General features: G+C 41.3%; 1 protein-coding gene across 1 annotated transcript in view; it reads right to left on the reverse strand.

Moving 5' to 3' along the window:
- Positions 1-17,696, reverse strand: part of LOC128832396 (collagen alpha-6(VI) chain-like) — a 104,598-nt gene that overhangs the window by 7,906 nt on the left and 78,996 nt on the right. Inside the window, 6 exon segments of the mRNA XM_054019738.1 lie at positions 1,474-1,570; positions 5,320-5,813; positions 11,722-11,758; positions 11,864-11,899; positions 13,039-13,101; positions 15,520-15,582. Coding sequence (XP_053875713.1) covers positions 1,474-1,570; positions 5,320-5,813; positions 11,722-11,758; positions 11,864-11,899; positions 13,039-13,101; positions 15,520-15,582 — 790 coding nt within the window.

The following is a 17,696-nucleotide window of genomic DNA, read 5'->3' on the forward strand; positions in this document are numbered from 1 at the left end:
ATCGCTAAGACAAACAAGTTTGTTTACATTTACAGGAGAGAATGCTGCCCTCTTCTTATTTACAATGTCAACTGAAAGTGAACATGCGTTCTCATGGCACTGTTGTAGCTGGTGTTGCAAGGTATTTACGTGCCAGATATGCTAAACATTTGTATGCCCCTTCATGCTTCGGCTACCATTCCAGAGGACATGCTTCCATGCTGACGGCACTCATTAAAAAAACAATTTGTTAATTAAATTTGTGACTGAACTTCTGGGGGGGGGGGGGGGGGACTGTATGTCTCCTGCTCTGTTTTACCCACATTCTGCTATGTATTTCATGTAATAGCAGTCTCGGATGATGACCCAGCACAGGTTATTCATTTTAACAACACTTTCACTGCAGATTTCACAAAAAACGCAAAGAAGGTACCAATGTGAGATTTCTAAAGATAGCTACAGCACTCGACCCAAGGTTTAAGAATCTGAAGTGCCTTCCAAAATCTGAGAGGAACAAGGTATGGAGCATGCTTTCAGATGTCTTAAAAGAGCAACACTTCGTTGCGGAAACTACAGAACTCGAACCACCAAAAAAGAAAATCAACCTTCTGCTGGTGGCATCTGCCTCAGATCATGAAAATGAACATGCGTTGGCCGGCACTGCTTTAGATTGTTATCGAACAGAACCCATCATCAGCATAGTATGGTATATTATCAGTATGGAAGCATGTCTTCTGGAATGGTGGCCAAAGCATGAAGGTGCATACGAATGTTTAGCATATCGGGCACATGAATACCTTGCAGTGCCAGCTACAACAGTGACATGTGAACATCTGTTCTCACTTCCAGGTGACATTGTAAATAAGAGGGCAGCATTCTCTCCTTTTACATGGTTTTATTTTTGAGTGCAGTTATGTAACAAAACACACCACACACCACACCTACATTTGTAAGTTGTACTTTTGCAATAGAGATGACACTATAGTACTTGTCTGAGGTGAATTGAGAAATACTATTTCTTTTATCATTTTTACAGTGCAAATATTTGTAATAATAAAATAAAGTGAGCACTATACACAGTCTTCTGTATTGTAAATTGAAATCAAATATTTTAAAATGTAGAAAAACATCCAAAATATTTAATGCATTTCAATTGGTATTCTATTGTTGTGATTAATCACGATTAATTTTTTTGAGTTAATTACGTGAGTTAACTGCAATTAATCGACAGCCCTCATTTTTATGCATTTGAGTACATTTCCTCCTAAGAAAAACTTGGCAGCACAGATAGTGGAGATAAGCAGTTGGTTGTAAATCATGATCAACATGCTACTCATTGGAAAGTTCCCTCCTTTTAGGGATTAACTTGTGAAGAAGAAATAAAGCCAGAAAATTCAGCTGTGGTTATTTGAAACACAAATGCCAGTCTCTCTCATGCTTTTTGAGAGGCAGCACTAAATAGTGTTTTTTTTCTCTAATACAGATGGATCTTACCATAACAAAGAGTGCAGCGCCGAAATGTTTCTAAGAATGGCTCATAGTCATCCTCTTGATTAATATTTATTATCTGGAAGAATCCAGTATCGTCCATCTAGACAGAACAATAATAAAAGGATTTAGTGCAGAAGGCAAGTGGTGAGTTTTACCTTAAAACAGTTTCTTTGAATACTGTACAATTGTGTTCACGTCAGGAATTCAGAGAAAATTACATTCATTCCTAAGTGTCAGACATTCAACCCCTAAGCCACCTACAACCAACAGCAATTTTGTACATTCTTCAGCGTGACAAACTTCAGTGACCCTGAAAACCTCCAATTTCCCAACTACCCTTCAGCGATGAACTTGGGTTCCGGCTGTCTTTGCGCTGGGCTCTGACTTGGCACCTCCACACTGAAGTTTTGCCCTCTATTAGGGGCTGGAGTGTTCCAAATCTCAGAGTCAGCCAGCTTGTGTGATCTGGAGCATTTCATTTGACACACAGTTAATTCAGTAGAAAACCGGTGAGACTTTAAATGCGTGTCCAAAAACAAGGCACTGCATACTCTAGTTTTTCCAAGCAGAAGTACGGATTGAGAATAATTCTCAAAACAAAAATGCTACATTGAGTGTTTCCAAACACTAGCTACTCCTTACAAAGTGATGGGCCCTGTCCTTCAGTGTCTTCTTGAACAGAATTCCCATTGACTTCAATGGAGGGGGTCAAGGACTGCATGCTGAAACTGGGAATCAGTGACACCAGGCATCTTATTCTATTCTGAAATGGTTCTCTTTCCACTGATGTAATGTAACACAAGCTAGGAGTTATGTAAAGGGAGAGGGGAAAAGGGGCAGAGCTGGGGAATCCTGTGGCGCTAAAGGAGAGCTCATGCAGAAGCCCCTGTGAAGAAGGGGGAAAACCTGCTGGTTGGGAGAAGCTGAGCCCAAAGCAAGAAGGGTTGATGCTGGAGGGTGGATCCCAGGGGTAGAGGTCACAGGCAGAGAGGCCTGTGAGAGTAGAACACTAGGGGAAGCCCCCTTGCAGCAAGCCTGAGTGGAGGGCTGCAGGAAGCAGAGCCCAAAACAAGGGAGCTGTCCTGGAGGGATGTTCCCTGAGCAGGGGTAGGACTCTCAGAAGGGAAGCCTGGCTCAGTGGAACACCGGAGAGTTCTGTCCCAGGAGACCTGCCTTGGGGCTATGGGAAAAAGAGTTGTGGGTCTTGGAACACTCGGGTAGATGCCCTGGAGAGTGGGGCCCTGGAACAGGGGCTAAAGGAACTGGGACAGAGTGGTTAGTGACTCTCGGCTGGGTGACTGGGGAACTGTGACCTTTGCATGGGATTGACGAGTTGCTGTGTTGTAACCTTGTTTAACTTTGGGGGTTTGAGAAGAACTGTTTTACTATGAGGGATCTGTGGACTGTGACCCTTTTATTAATATAAAGGGTTTGAATTTGCTGCTGAGAGAGAATGTTCCTATGCACAAATGGATTCCAAGGAGAAACTGAGGTAGCTGCAGCACCCTGCTGCAGAAGGGCTCCCTGAGTGGGGGCCGTCCTACTCCACATCCCTTTGTTAAACTGATTTCTCTTAATAGCGTCTTCAACTAGATCTTTGTTTAGCTTCTAGTCTTTCTCCTTGAAAGAGATTACAGAGTTCCCAAGGAAATCCATGACAACATGCTGTATTGTAAAGTAATTTTTACAACAACATCAAAAACATAGAATGTTGAAGCTGTAAAATTCCAACTGATTTTTCTCCTTTCCAGCAAAAAATACTGCAAAAGAACAGTCTCTTCGGAGAACGTACTGCAGCACAACTATGCACAGAACACACTTTTAGACACTGAGTAATGAGTGCTGTAAGGGTTTGAGTCCTGCTCATCTTGCTCATGTGATCAGCATTTGGCCCAAGACAGTGTTAGCCTATAATCGTACTGTGGTAACTGGAAATGTCATCCCAGAACAAGTTAGCTGAACAGGAACTGTCTGTAACATTAGATGTGCCAAACTGTGTTAGAGAAACATTAAAGTTGCACTGACTGTTAAAGAAAAAAAATATATATATATAGAAATCCAAACATACTGTTCCTACAGCTATGCAACTTAGCCACATTGCACAGATCTGCTCTTTGATTTGTTCCTGTTGCTAAATCCAGCTCAGAAATTGCTCTGCTACCCCAAAACAATGACTGAAGTGTGGGTCTCTATAGTCAGTAGGCCGCCGTGATTTCCATACCAAATCTGCACAGTTTGCAAGAAAATACTTTTTTTGTCTTGCTCCTCACCAACTCAGCTTAGCTATTGACAGTCAACTTGGGTTGTTCCCATTTCACACACCATCAATACTAATAACGGTTCTGCAGGCTGAATTATTCCCTCAGCTACAACTATGCAACCCTGTTATCTTTAGATTATGTAATCAGTGATACCTCTGCAAGCCACCAGATAATTAAGCATCTGGCTGTTTTTCCTTCAAAAGAGGCCCTGCTCTCTCTACCATGGTTATTTAAAGGATTTCCTTGTCACAAATGCTAATAGTCCCACAAACACATTGCTTTGGTAGTGAACTCTACAGTTTTCAAGCACATTGGGTTTGATTCTCCACTGCCTTGCCCCTTGTGTAGTCTAGGGTTACCATATCTCATAAATAAAAAAAAGAGGACCCTCCACGGGCCATTGCCCCGCCCATTTCCCCACCCCTAGCCCCGCCCCAACTCCGCCCCTTCCCCCACCCTAACTCCGCCCCCTCCTCCCTCCCACTCCCAGCCAGGGGGAAAGGGCTGCCCCAGTGCTACCAGCAACACGGTTTCCCGGGCAGCCCCCAGACCCTGCGCCCCCAGCCGGCGCTTCCCCAGCGCAGCTGGTGCCCGGGAGGGGAAGCGCCCAGCCGGGGACGCAGGGTCTGGAGGCTGCCCAGCAAACCGTGAAGCCGGTAGCGCTCGGGCAGCCCGGTTCTTAAACAGAGCCTCCAGCGGCTGGGGCTCTGTGTAACTGACACTGTGTCAGTTACACAGAGCCCCGGGGGCTGGAGGCTTTTCTCCTCTTTGTCTCTGTGTAACTGACACTGGGTCAGTTACACAGAGCCCCGGGGGCTGGAGGCTCCAGCCGCCCCCGCTCTGTTTAAGAGCTGGGCTGCCCAAGCGCTACCGGCTTCGGGCAGCCCCGTGCCTCCAGACCCTGCGCCCCCAGCCGGGCACTTCCCCTCCCGGGCTCCGGCGGCGCAGGGTCTCCAGGCACGGGGCTGCCCGAAGCCGGTAGCGTTCAGGCAGCCGGGCTCTTAAACAAAGCCGCCATTTTCCCGGACATGTTCGGCTTTTTGGCAATTCCCCCCGGACGGGGGTTTGACTGCCGAAAAGCCGGACATGTCCGGGAAAAAGAGGACGTATGGTAACCCTAGTGTAGTCATTTACCCCCCAGGCAGAGTGAGTGGAAAACACCACTGTTCGGGTTTGGTACTGTTTTACTGCTAGTCTGCACTCACTTTCCACAGGGGTAAATGACAGACAATGTAAGGTGTAAGGCAGTGGAGAATCAGGCCGGGTTTTCTTGAATGTATTAAATACTCTGATTAAGCACCAAGTCCTACAATGTTCATCAGATGCATAATCCTTATACAAGTAGTTCTACTGACTTGAATGGAATCACTAGCATTAATAAGGACTATTCACGTAAGTGTTGCAGGATTTGACCCCAAATATGATCACAAATGACCAATACAATGGGCTAGATCTGTCTTGGGTGTAACTCCACTGAAGATAATGGAGTTACACCAAAGGATGAATGTGGCCCACTGTGTTTTGAAGGCTGTGAAATACAAAGTTTTGTTACTGAACATCAAAAAGAAAACGTTAGTGGATGTCTTACCGCAAAAGCACGACTGAGGAGGGGAACATCATTAAAAGCGATAACTACTGGAACAATATCAAATGCAGTGTACTCCAGAACTGCCGTATTAATAGAAAATTCATCTGCAGACGGCCCATTGCTGAAAAACACGGCTACTTTTCTCACATTAGGACCTTGGCGAGTTCGCTTGAAAACATTCCTGGCAACGAATCCCATTGCTCTGGCAATATCCCGTTCGCTTGAGGATCTCCCATAAGCCAGATTATTAAGTTTGTTGAGGAGCTGATTCTTGTTGTAGAACTCGGAGAAGCGGATCAGATAATGAGTGTTGGAATTGTAGGACACAACAGCGACTCTAGCTCCCACTGGGCAGTTGCTGTCTCTAATTTTGGTGGCATTCACTACTGATATTACAATCTCTCTCATTCTTTCAAATAACTGGGATGTGACATCCTGGGATATGTCCAAAGCAAACACTAGTTCCGTTGGATATACTGGGCATTCCGGTTTTTCTAGACGATAAAAACAGTTATACAAATCACACAGGATAAAAAATGCAAGCTAATTTAAAAAGTGATTAATAACTACTTAATTTTGCTTTCCCGAGATAGCAGGCAGCATTGTATCAGGCTATCTAGGGACTCTCTCCAGAAAATGATACAAGGGCAAGTCATGCTGGGGCATAGTTCAGGAATGCAATGAGACTTTTTCAGACACTGCACTGAGGAGTGCAGGTGCTGGACACAACTGCAGTCCCTGGCGTCCTTCGAGTAGGCGGGAAGGGAGGCAAAGGCAGGGAGAAGCCAAAGTCATAGTTTTGCCCCCTTCCATGCCACAAAAAGGTCTGCGAAACTGGCTGGGTGCAGAGGGCGGATTATGGAGCACTTCCCTTCCTGTCTGGAAGGTCCAGGAGGGATTGCATTTCCTGAGGCACAATCACTCCTGGAGCGCTCTCTGTGGTAACGTGGTTCTGTACTGGCCCCAGCTCCATGCTCATCAGGCACAATGGGGCCTACCATGTCTATTGTACTTTACTTAAATGCAACACTAAGCTGTGGAAAAGCATGGGGTACTTCTATGTTTAAATAGATTTCAATGTGTTTAGTGACTCCAAATGGTAGTAGAGGCACATGACATTAGGAAAGACAGCTGAAAATAAAGCTAGTGAATGGAAAGGAAATAGTAATCTAAGCTCATGGTACGGGCCATAAAGACGACCACGATGGTACCCAAAGGTTGTTATAAGAGAAAACTCTGAGAAAAGAGGAACACCAAAATGATTTTAACAAAACTAAGAGAACTGGTAGGTAAGGTCCCGTGGGAAGAAAATCTAAGGGCTAAAGGAGTTTACTTGAGCGGTGCGAAGCAGAAGTTTCTCAAAGAGACGGTATTGAAGGCCCAACAGCAAACTATCTTAAATGCCATTTGGGATGGCAAGTTAAGTGCATATTATTTCTATTAAAGCAATAATAGAGTATACATAAACTTCTATTGTGCAGGAGGGGGCTGGGCTGTACAGGACATACATTTCCAGGAAAAAAAAAAAAGTCTAAGACTGGGGGTGTCTGGGGATCACCCTGCAGTATAACTAAGGCTGGTAAGAGCCAAGGTGTGGCTGGCTGCAACGCACACAGACATAACTGGGTGTCTTACATATGACACTCCTGTTAATATATCCCAGAATATTAGCCTTCTTTGCAACTGCATCACATTGACGACTCATTCAATTTGTGATCCACTATCACCCCCATATCCTTTTCAATAGCGCCACCACCTAGCCAGCGATTTCCCATTTTGTAACTGTGCATTTTTATTTATTCTAAATGTAATACTTTGCACTTGTCTTTATTGTATTTCATCTTGTTGATTTCAGACCAATTCTCCAATTTCTCAAGGTCATTTTGAATTCTAATCCTGTCTTCCAAAGTGCTTGCAACCCCTCCCAGCTTGGTGTCATCTGCAAATTTTATAAGTATAACCTTCACTCCATTGTCCAAGTCATTTAATGAAAATGTTGAATAGTGCTGGACCTAGGTCAGACCTCTGCGTAACCCCACTAGATAAGTCTCCCCACTTTGACAGTGGACCATAGACTCTATTCAAAGACTAGTTATCATTCAACTAGTTTAATTATTTTATTTAAATCATATTTCCCTAACTTGTTTATGAGAATGTCATGTGGGACTGTGTCAAAAGCCCTACTAAAATCAAGATCTATCTCGTTTACTGCTTCCGGCCTATCCACTAGTCCAGTAACCCTGTCAAAGAAGAATATTAGGTCGGTTAGGCATGATTTGTTCTTGACAAATCTATGTTGGCTATGTTTATAATCCTGTTTTCCTCTAGGTGCTTACAAATTGATTGTTTTATAATTTGTTCCAGTATCTTTCCTGATATTGAAATTAGGTCTATAATTCCCTGGGTCCTGTTTGTTCCCCTTTTTAAAGATAAGTGCTAGGTTTGCCCTTCTGCAGCCCTCTGGGACCTCACCCAACTTCCATGAGTTCTTAAAGATAATCACTAATGGTTCCAAGATGCCTTCAGCCTAGTTCCTTAAGTACCAGAGGGTGAATTTCATCAGGGCCTGCTGACTTGAATACATCTTACATACCTAAATATTCTTTAGCTTGTTCTTCCCCCTATTTTGGCTTGTGTTCCTTCCCCCTTGTTAATATTAATTGTGTTAAGCATCTGGTCACAGTTTACCTTTTTAGAAAAAACTTAAGCAAAACAGGCATTAAACACTGCAGCCTTCTTCATGCCGTCCAGTTCCTAGCTATTTTTCACAACTAACTAAAGGACCTACACTTTCCTTCATCTCTCTTCTCCTAATGTATTTTTAGAACCGCTTGTTATTGCCTTTTATGTCCTTTGTACATTTTGTGCCTTAGCCTTTCTGATTTTGTCCCTACGGGCTTGCGCTATTCTTTTGTAATTTGTCCATGTTTCCACTCTTTGTAGGATTCCTTTTTGATTGACAGGTTATTAAAGAGCTCCTCATGGAGCCATATTGTCCTCTTATTATTCTTCCCATCTTTCCTTTGCATCAGAACACAGGATTAAATAAAAACAATAAAACAAGTTTATTAACTACAAAAGAGAGATTTTAAGTCAATACAAGAAATGAGGCATAAGAATCAGAAATGATCACAAGAAAGTAAAGTTCAAATGCTACTGCTGCTTCACTTAAACTATATCAAATTCAAGCAAAGTTTCTCATCATATGCTTTCAACAGTCTAACTGACCAAACGTAGTAGGTCAGGACCCCTTCTCCAGTCCCAGGAATGCTTTGGAATTGGTAATAGTAACATTCCAGGAGATTAGCTCTATGGGGGCTTTACCAATGTCAAAGACAAACGATGCAAAGGATTGAGGATGCTAATACACCAAGAAGCAAATCAGAAACATACAAGAAAAGGCCATGAGAATATAAGCTGAAAATATTCATACAATGGGAATCAGTGATGGGCTGGACCGTAAACTTAAAAGATTTGTGGAAATTAAACTAAAAAGAAGAATATATCCTCCTTTTTGGTTCAGTGCATGATCCTACCAACTTCAATACATCTGAAACTGCAAATATATGCAGACTGTGACAACAGCAAACTCGTAAGTGTGAATAGTTGTCAAGGCTGACACTCAATGTGAAAAGCAACAGAGGGTCCTGTGGCACCTTTAAGACTAACAGAAGTATTGGGAGCATAAGCTTTCGTGGGTGAATGCCCACTTCATCAGTCGCATCAGGCGTCTGATGAAGTGGGCATTCACCCACGAAAGCTTATGCTCCAATACTTCTGTTAGTCTTAAAGGTGCCACAGGACCCTCTGTTGCTTTTTACAGATTCAGGCTAACACGGCTACCCCTCTGATACTCAATGTGAAGAAATTCTTGATTAAAGGAAGAATACTGGTTTCTCATTCCTGCTGTGGATGCAGCAATCACACACAACAATCACTCTGACCAGTTAAAGAGAAGCACTGATGGCCCCTTTCTAATCACATGTCCAATCCTCTTTATCCCATAGTGGAGGACTCAAAGCAGGATCTTGAAAATTGAGAGTATAAAAGTAGCACTCTGAGAAGGTGAATGAGAACTTCTGAGAGTGAGAGGAGAAGAAAACAATGGGGTAGGTTTTCCCAAGGGATCTCCCCTCAAAGTATATTTATTTGCAAAGTTTGCCTCAGATGCTAGGTACTTCAGCTATTGAGGAGGACGAATGACGTTTTAAGGCCAAATCATCCTGCAATTCCCACAAACATGAGTAAACCTCAAAGAGCCATGGAGGTAAAACCTTTATTTTATCTCTGCACAAAAGTTACTCATGTGAGGGCTGCAGGGTAAGTGACATAATTCACAGTTTTAGTGCTTAAAAGGCAAGTAATCCAGAGAGATGCACCATAAGTATCTTTATGGTAATGGCCTAAATTTCAGAGGTGCTGATCATCCACATCTTCCACTGCATTGAATGGAAATGCAGATGTTCAGAGGTTCTGAACATCAGGTCACAAAGGAACTAGAATAACTCAGAAGGACACAGGGCCAGGAGCTAAGTGTTATTTTCTTGTTTTTTTCTAGCTGTAGCTGAAAAGCAAGATAGGGATCAACTGAACTCTAGTTTACGTTGTCTTATCTAGTCACTGAACTCTGCAGATACAATATTAGGTAATGGGGAGTCACATAGCCAGAACTAGCTGACCTGAAGTTCTCAAAAAAAAAAAAAAAAAAAAAAGGTAAAGCAGAGTGAATATTTATTTTAAAATGTGCATCAGTAGAGCATGCTCAGGGGCAAGCTATCAATGAGGAAATAAAGCAGAAAGGGTATGCCTATTGGAAGAGAAGTCTGACAAATTAAGAAGTAGTGATATGATGGGCAGGGAATGAGGGGCATGCTCTCTTTACAGAATTGCAGAACTACAGTTGTTTTGCTTAGTTAGCCAGAGACAAACAGTGGCTGATCTATCAGCAGGTGGGGAGCTTAAAGGAGTGAAACTCCAGATCACAAGTGAGGTCTTTACCAAAACCATCTTCCCAGACACATTGATACATTTTAAGATTTTAGTTACAACAATATAATAATAAACAGTACTCACCCTGCCAACAAGCTAAAGAAGAAAGGGAAAAAATACTATACAGCATGTTTAAAAAAAAAAAAATCTTAAAATCTCTTTAAAAAAAGAAAACATGTAGTGTCCTGGGAATAGGGACTGGGAGTGGCTGGCTCACTACAAAAGCAATTTTCCCTCTCTTGGTATTGACACCTCCTCCTCAATTATTGGGAGTGGACCACATCCACCCTGACTAAATTGGCCTTCAACATCGGTTCTCCACTTGCAAGGTAACTTCCTTCTCTTCACGTGCTAATATATATTTATGCCTCTATCTGTAATTTTCACTCCATGCATCTAAAGTGGGTTTTTGAACCACAAAAGTGTATGCCTAAATAAATCTGCTAGTCTAAGTCACCACCAGACACCTTGTTGTTTTTGTGGTGTCATGGATTGCACACCTATAATTTTACAGCATACCCTGTGTATGCAAAACACTCAGTGGTTTCAATGGAAGTTGTTAAGTGCACAGGGAGTTCAGCTTCTGTCCCTTAATTTGCATTGCATGTTCTTATTGTGGATGTCTATGGTCCTTGGTTTCTAACAGAGTTCAGAGAAATAGATACAACTCAGCAAATTATCCAAACTCCTGAATTTGTTTTGGCAAATTCCATGGTTTGAGACATTGGACTGAAACATTCTAATGTTTTCTCAAATATTCTCTGCTTAGCCCAGCTCAGCTGAACTTTCACTGTGGATCAAGATTAGTCACATGAGTAAGGGTCCATAATCTGTATTTAAGATCGATAAACATAAATTAATGTAATTTACTTCCTGATCTTCCCTTAAGGGCACTTGGGGCATCTTCATTATTCATATGGACACTAGTCCTTTCCAAGTGCCCCAAGCACCTAATTTCCATGAAGGCTATTTTATGCACAACAAAGGGAACACAGATCCCTATAACAGCTATTGCCATTTAAAATAGTCTTCTATTTCAAAAGAGGGTTTTTTGTTTGTTTCGTAATTTGTGAGCTTTCAAAGAAAATCAGAGAAGTATGTTAGAAATGATCATGCAGAATTACCGACTGATTACTAGAATCGATAGACATTCACCGATTCACTTAGTGCATGGTACAAACACAGCTAAAACAGCATCATAAAAAGGATCTACTGTGAGCTAAAAATACTCTCTCTGAAATGAAGGCTCTTTACTTGTCAAGCAGTAACTCTCTCTTTTGCATGTAAATGGCCGTTAAGTCTGTAAATTGAAAAAGAAGTGGTCGCTAGAACTTGATTTTCTTTCCCTAAAATATCACTTCAAGTGCTGACCCTTTGGGTGATACAATTTTATAAGCAAGATGTAGTACTTACGGCTGTGTCTACGCACATAGTCAATGACTTCACATGGCTGCAGAACAGAAACAAAACAAGGAGAAAGAAAGGAATTCTTAGCTGATGAAGTGGTTTATTTCTAAATGTATAATGAATATAGAAACACGCCAGAGATACATACGGGAGGAGGGCGCAGTCCCATTGTTCCTTTAGCGCCCTATAAGAACAAGATTGTAGATTACTAGATAATTCAAAGCTTTCAACTGCCTGGATAATTTTAAAAATTCAACTGCAAGAATTTCTTGTACAACAAGACAATCATAGCAGAACCTGACTGTACTATGTATTTTCTCTCTTTTCATTTAATATGTATTATGCTATGGTGGCAATTTAAGTTCCAGAATGATGGGATCATGTTACCCAAACAGAAACAGAGTTATTTTATTTTAATGGGCTTTGGGGAGAGAGAAGAATTAATAATTAATATATATGGGAATCCAAGTTCTTAGCACCTTTGAAAATCAGGTGTAATGTTGCTGCCCCTAAGCATCTGTCCAATATATCTTTGTGTGACATTACTGCTGCTTATGCCCAAGTACTGATTACAAACAAAAATTAGATTTGAGTGGAGTCCAGATTCAATTTCTGAGATGAGTGAAATCTCAGCTCACTTTTATTGAGATCTTTTAACTCCAGTCTTTGATTACAAAATTCTCTGAAAACAGCCATAAGCTGCAAACTTCAGACCTGGATAGAAAAGATTCCAAAAACAAGATATATGTTCCTAATTTTTTAAAAACGTTGCAACACGTGTTGTTCTTTAATTGCCAGTTTTCACGAGAGGCCCAAGGTCCAAATGAAAAAAGGTTGCAACTACATTTTAAGTACAATTAGGCATTTAAATAGTTGTCTAGATTTGCATGCAAAATTAGATTTGGGTATCTAAATAGTCATCTGCACAAGCAAATACCTGATTTGTGCTCTCAGTTGCAGTAGAGTGAAAATTTGGACACACAGTTACATGCATAGACTTTGGGTCTCTTTTTTCTGAAAATCTGACCCTTAGAATTTTAGTTCAAAGTATTGTAACATAATTTGATATACAATCACACAAACCTATTGTCATATTGCTGGCGAAAACACAGAATTAGCATTTTCAAAGTGACATAACCAAGTAGCTTACAATATACCTACCTCCGGCACCCCAAAATGTGAGTGTCTTAATGATTTAGACTATTGAATACATACTGTAGCCTGAGACAGGAAAAAAAAATCACCTCTCCTCACCTTCAAATTTAAAGGGAGTACCTTTTCATGCAAATAAAATTACATACACTTTACGTGGTCAATTCATACCCTGGGTCCTGGAAATCCCTTGTCCCCTGGAAATCCCTCTGGACCAGGAGGACCTGGAGGACCCTGGAAATATTGGCATAAATTAGACAGGCAGACACTCTACAAATGGTATATACAGCAGTTATGATACTATTGCATACTTCTCTACTCTAGGGCCCAGTTCTCCATTTCATTAATGCCAGTTTTACACCACTTTAACTCATTCAGTTCGACGGATATACTCCTGATTTATAGTTGGGTGAGAAGAGAATCAGGCCCTATATATTTTCACATATAACCATTTTTAAAAGAAGAAAAATAGGATGGCAGCATACTACTGCTTTTCTTTGGGTGGTTCAGCTGAATGCTAGCAATGCTTACTGCACAGTCACTCACGAGATAGGGATTCTACTCCCACCTGTACTATGGACTCTGTATAACCTTGGGAAAGTCACTTAACTTCTCTGTGACTCAGTTTCCTCATGGTAAAATGGGAACAACACTTGCCTGCCTGCTTCCCTACACCTCACAAAGACACTGAGGCTAAATTAATTCATATTTGTAAAATGCTTTGATATCCTGGGATAGGAAGTGCTACATAAAAGTGTCCTACCCCCTCGATCCCTAACCATGCACCCCTAAACAATTTCAGACATCCCTGACACAACCTCTGCACCAGAGGGGTGAGTGCAGCGGAAGTATAGCCAGCTCTGCTGGTCCAAGGTTCTCCTCCCATGCTGGCACACCATTTTAAGGTCATATTGCACAGCTCCAGCAGCGGACCATGACCTTAGCATGACCAAGGACCTGACCCTTGGCAAGGGAACGGACTATATTTCAGAAAAGCTTCTTCTGGCCCAGAAGTGAGTGTGCTACCAATTAAACTACCGTAGCACAACGTATACATTTATAACCCCAATGGCATGCTGCCTCTCCTGGTTTATTAACGTCAGTTGGCAAAATTGTTATAAGGCTCTAAATTCTTTGGGGGTATAAGGTTTCACCCACTTTCAATGGAACTGAGGTTCCTAAATCACTCAGGTGCTTTTGAAAAATTTACCCTGTGTTAGAAATTAATGGATAATGGGCACCATGTCACGTGTAATATCTAACCAATAACATTTTACATGTATAAAAAAAAAAAGAAGACGACGACGACGTCAAGGACCCAATCCAGCTCCCATTGACATTAAAGTCAAAAGTCTCTGATTTCAGAGGGAGCAAGATCAGTCTGAAGTGAGGAAAAAAACCAAGTCATAGTGTGATAATTACAAAAACAAGAGTTGAAAAAGGTTAGCAATTTGCATGGCTAACTTAGAATACAAAACTACTACTACGACTTTGCCCTTCCTTTGTCAGAGGAGCTGAAAACACAGTTAAACAGGAAACAGTTGCCCCAAAAGAAGTGTTTTGTTTACCTTGGCCTATTAAATGAAGAAGACTTAGCCATCTATCAGATTCTTTCAAAATAGTAACTGAAGTAACTCATGTATCATTACAATTTAAAATATAAAAACCACTTATACGAGCTCTAGCAACCCTGAAAAAATTAAACTTACTATTGATAAGGAGCATAATACAATAAGAAATGTTAATGTTTCAGCCAGTAAAAACAGCAACAAAATATGCCCCCGCCCACTCTACCGACTTCCCCATAACATCAGCCCTCCACAGGATTTCTATAAAATAATTAGACGTTGTGTTTCCCTGATTTGGAGCCAGCTCTGTGCTACACCAGTCTTCCAGTGTAAATTATTCAGGTTGCCATTGGTCATAAGAACAAGAGAACAGCCACACTGGGTCAGGTCTATGGTCCATCTAGCCCAGTATTGGATCTTCCGGCAGTGGCCAATGCCATGTGCCCCAGAGGGAATGAACAGAACAGGTAATTATCAAGTGATTCATCCCATCCCCCATTCCCAGTTTCTGGCAAACGGAGGCTAGAGACTTAATTCCTGCCCATCCTGGCTAATAGCCATTGATGGACCTATGCTCCATGAATTTATCTAGTTCTAGGTCCAAAGACAGACTTTTACTGGACCAACTTCTCTTGGTGAGAGAGACGAGCTTTCAAGCCACACAGAGCTCTTCTTCAAGTCTGGGAAAGCTACTCTCAGTGTCACAGAAATTGCATGGTGGAACAGATTGTTCAGCATAAGTAGTTAGCACATATTGTAAGGTAGTGGCCCATTACACTGGTCCCAAGAGACAGACATGGCATCCAGCTATAGGCCACTAGAGGCCGCCTCTTGCACTAGGTTGATCTTCCATAGCTGGCTACACCAGTTTTAGACTTGCTAGTGGTGTACAAAGCAACTGCAACTGAGTGCGGGATCTGGACTATTGTGCTTACAACAGATGTAATACACATAAATTCAGCATGTTAAAAGATATCCATTTAAAACAGATTTCTATCACCTGGGCAGGAAAAATTACATGTGATTTCTGCATTAACAACAAGCCAATCTCAAGACAAATCAATATTCATAAAAAGGTGCTTGCCCTTTGTCCTTTGATTCCTATTGGTCCAAGTTCTCCTGGAAATCCTGTTTCTCCAATTTCACCCTAATTAATTGGAAACAGCAAAATTAAAATGTGAAAATGGATATTCATTAAAACAAAAGTGTGAATAACTCAAGGAATGGTTCTTGCTGTTTATTCCTCCATTCATACATCTCGCTTTTCAGAGCGCAAAGACTGATATGAAATAGGAATATACAAAAATATACACAAGTAGCACTGTGTGTGGTCTCTCCCTCCCACCCACCCCCTGCACCAAAATGATTCTTTCAGAAAATACACATTTTGCTGAGTCAATGGGGAATATTTAAGTTCTTATTCTTTCCATATGGAAGTGTTTATCTATTTAATATGCTAACACTCTACTGATGATGTTTTTTGTTAACATATAATGGTCCTAAACGCAGACCCTCTGTGCCCTCCCCCCCAGCCTACGTTCACCCCAAATACCAGCTTCATAACTTGGAAGGATTCGATTTATATATGTAAATTTTGGTAAATGTTAATTTCTCTGTACATACACAAACTGACTAAAAAAAATATTTCCATCAATAACAGACATTTACAGATAGGTAAAGTAAGAAAATTGCTGCTTGAGAACTTATTAGGGACTTCTCAGTATTGGGATGCAGACCTCAGCATACACTCCTCATATCCTGTCACAGCCCCTGTGCAGTGAAACCTTGTTGGTCTGGCTGTGGTCACAGCCTCTGTGCCCGCAGCAATGCAAGGGGTGATTTGTCCCTAACCTAATTGCTTTGGAAATATATTGATTTTTTTAGAGATGGACCCAAACTAAAGTCTGGATCTGAAACATGTCTGAACTTTGAGGAGACAAGTTCACAATGCAAACCCAGATAAGGATCCAAATTTCACAGCTGGTCTCTATCTCTACTATGGGCTGAACCAAAACCTGAGATCCTGTTTTGAATTTTTCAGCTCAGGCCTTCTATAATTTAATTGGATGTTGGCCCAATACCGTCTTTATTTTAGTTAAGTTTTAATTAAATGAAGCAATTGATCAATATTGCATATTATTACTGTATAAGAGTCATAGAGGAGATGTAAGAACTTTTTAACTTTTTTAACATTATTTTTCATTGGTCCTTCCACTGAAAACTCTGTTTTGCACTGCTAAAATTAAAAAGAAGATGTCAAAATGCTCTTTGTGCCAGGTTTATTTTGGCATCTACCTGTGAGAAAGTTTATAAAGTACAGCACACCGCGCTGACTATTTTACTATGTTAATTCCCAGTTGTGCAAGATTATTGGTGTGGACCAAATAGCTCCTTACTATATTTAGACTCCCAGCACCAGACACTCAGCCCTCTCTGGCTCCTTTGAGCAGCTCAAAAGAGAACCAACTAGCTGGAGAGCTATCCTAATAGGGCTGTTGGACGATAACCCTAGAGCAGGAGAGTCCCCTGGTGGTATAAAGTGGAAGTAACTGGCAATATATCAGCTACTTCCCTCAGGACAGGGTGTTTGTCAGGGGAGCGCAAGATGTACGGTGGAGTATGGTCATGTTCTGGTGATCTCTGTCGGAGGAGATTATTCCTGTCAGTGCAGCAGAGGATAAAACAATCTGGCACCATTGAAGTCAACGGGAGAAGGATTGAGACCTTAGAGTAGCCCTTAGCCTGCTCCTAGTTACCTTCGGACACAACTGATCAGAAGAGTAGAAAGGTGGCATAAAGTCATCTTTCCTCACCCTGATTCAACTCTAGAGCAATTAAAGTATCACCAGAAACACATTCTGCAGTGAAAACAAAAGAATGGAAGAAACAACTTGTCTTTTTACCTTACAGTGACTAGTTAGGCCTACAGGATCCCCATGTATTCTTTCTGGTTTTATATATTCTCCCTCAAAGAAGCAACATCAGCAGTACATGACTTTTGGTGTTTGGTTTTACAATTGCAAACAACTGCTAATAGTTAAGGATGAGCATGTCAGACTTGCTTTTAGGGCTGACATTTAAAAAAACTGGAGCCTTTTAATATGTCAGAATGGCTAATTTCTCCCCAAAATGTGTAATTTTAATAATTTAATCAGCCAGGTACTACTATACATTATTTTTCAACCTGTAATTTATGTGTAATTCAGGAGATGAGGCAATGAATTTAGTTGGTCTATACGTAGATATCAGCATCTTTTCACC

The sequence above is a fragment of the Malaclemys terrapin genome, chromosome 2 (assembly GCF_027887155.1).
Source record: "Malaclemys terrapin pileata isolate rMalTer1 chromosome 2, rMalTer1.hap1, whole genome shotgun sequence".
In the NCBI taxonomy this organism is placed as follows: Eukaryota; Metazoa; Chordata; order Testudines; family Emydidae; genus Malaclemys; species Malaclemys terrapin.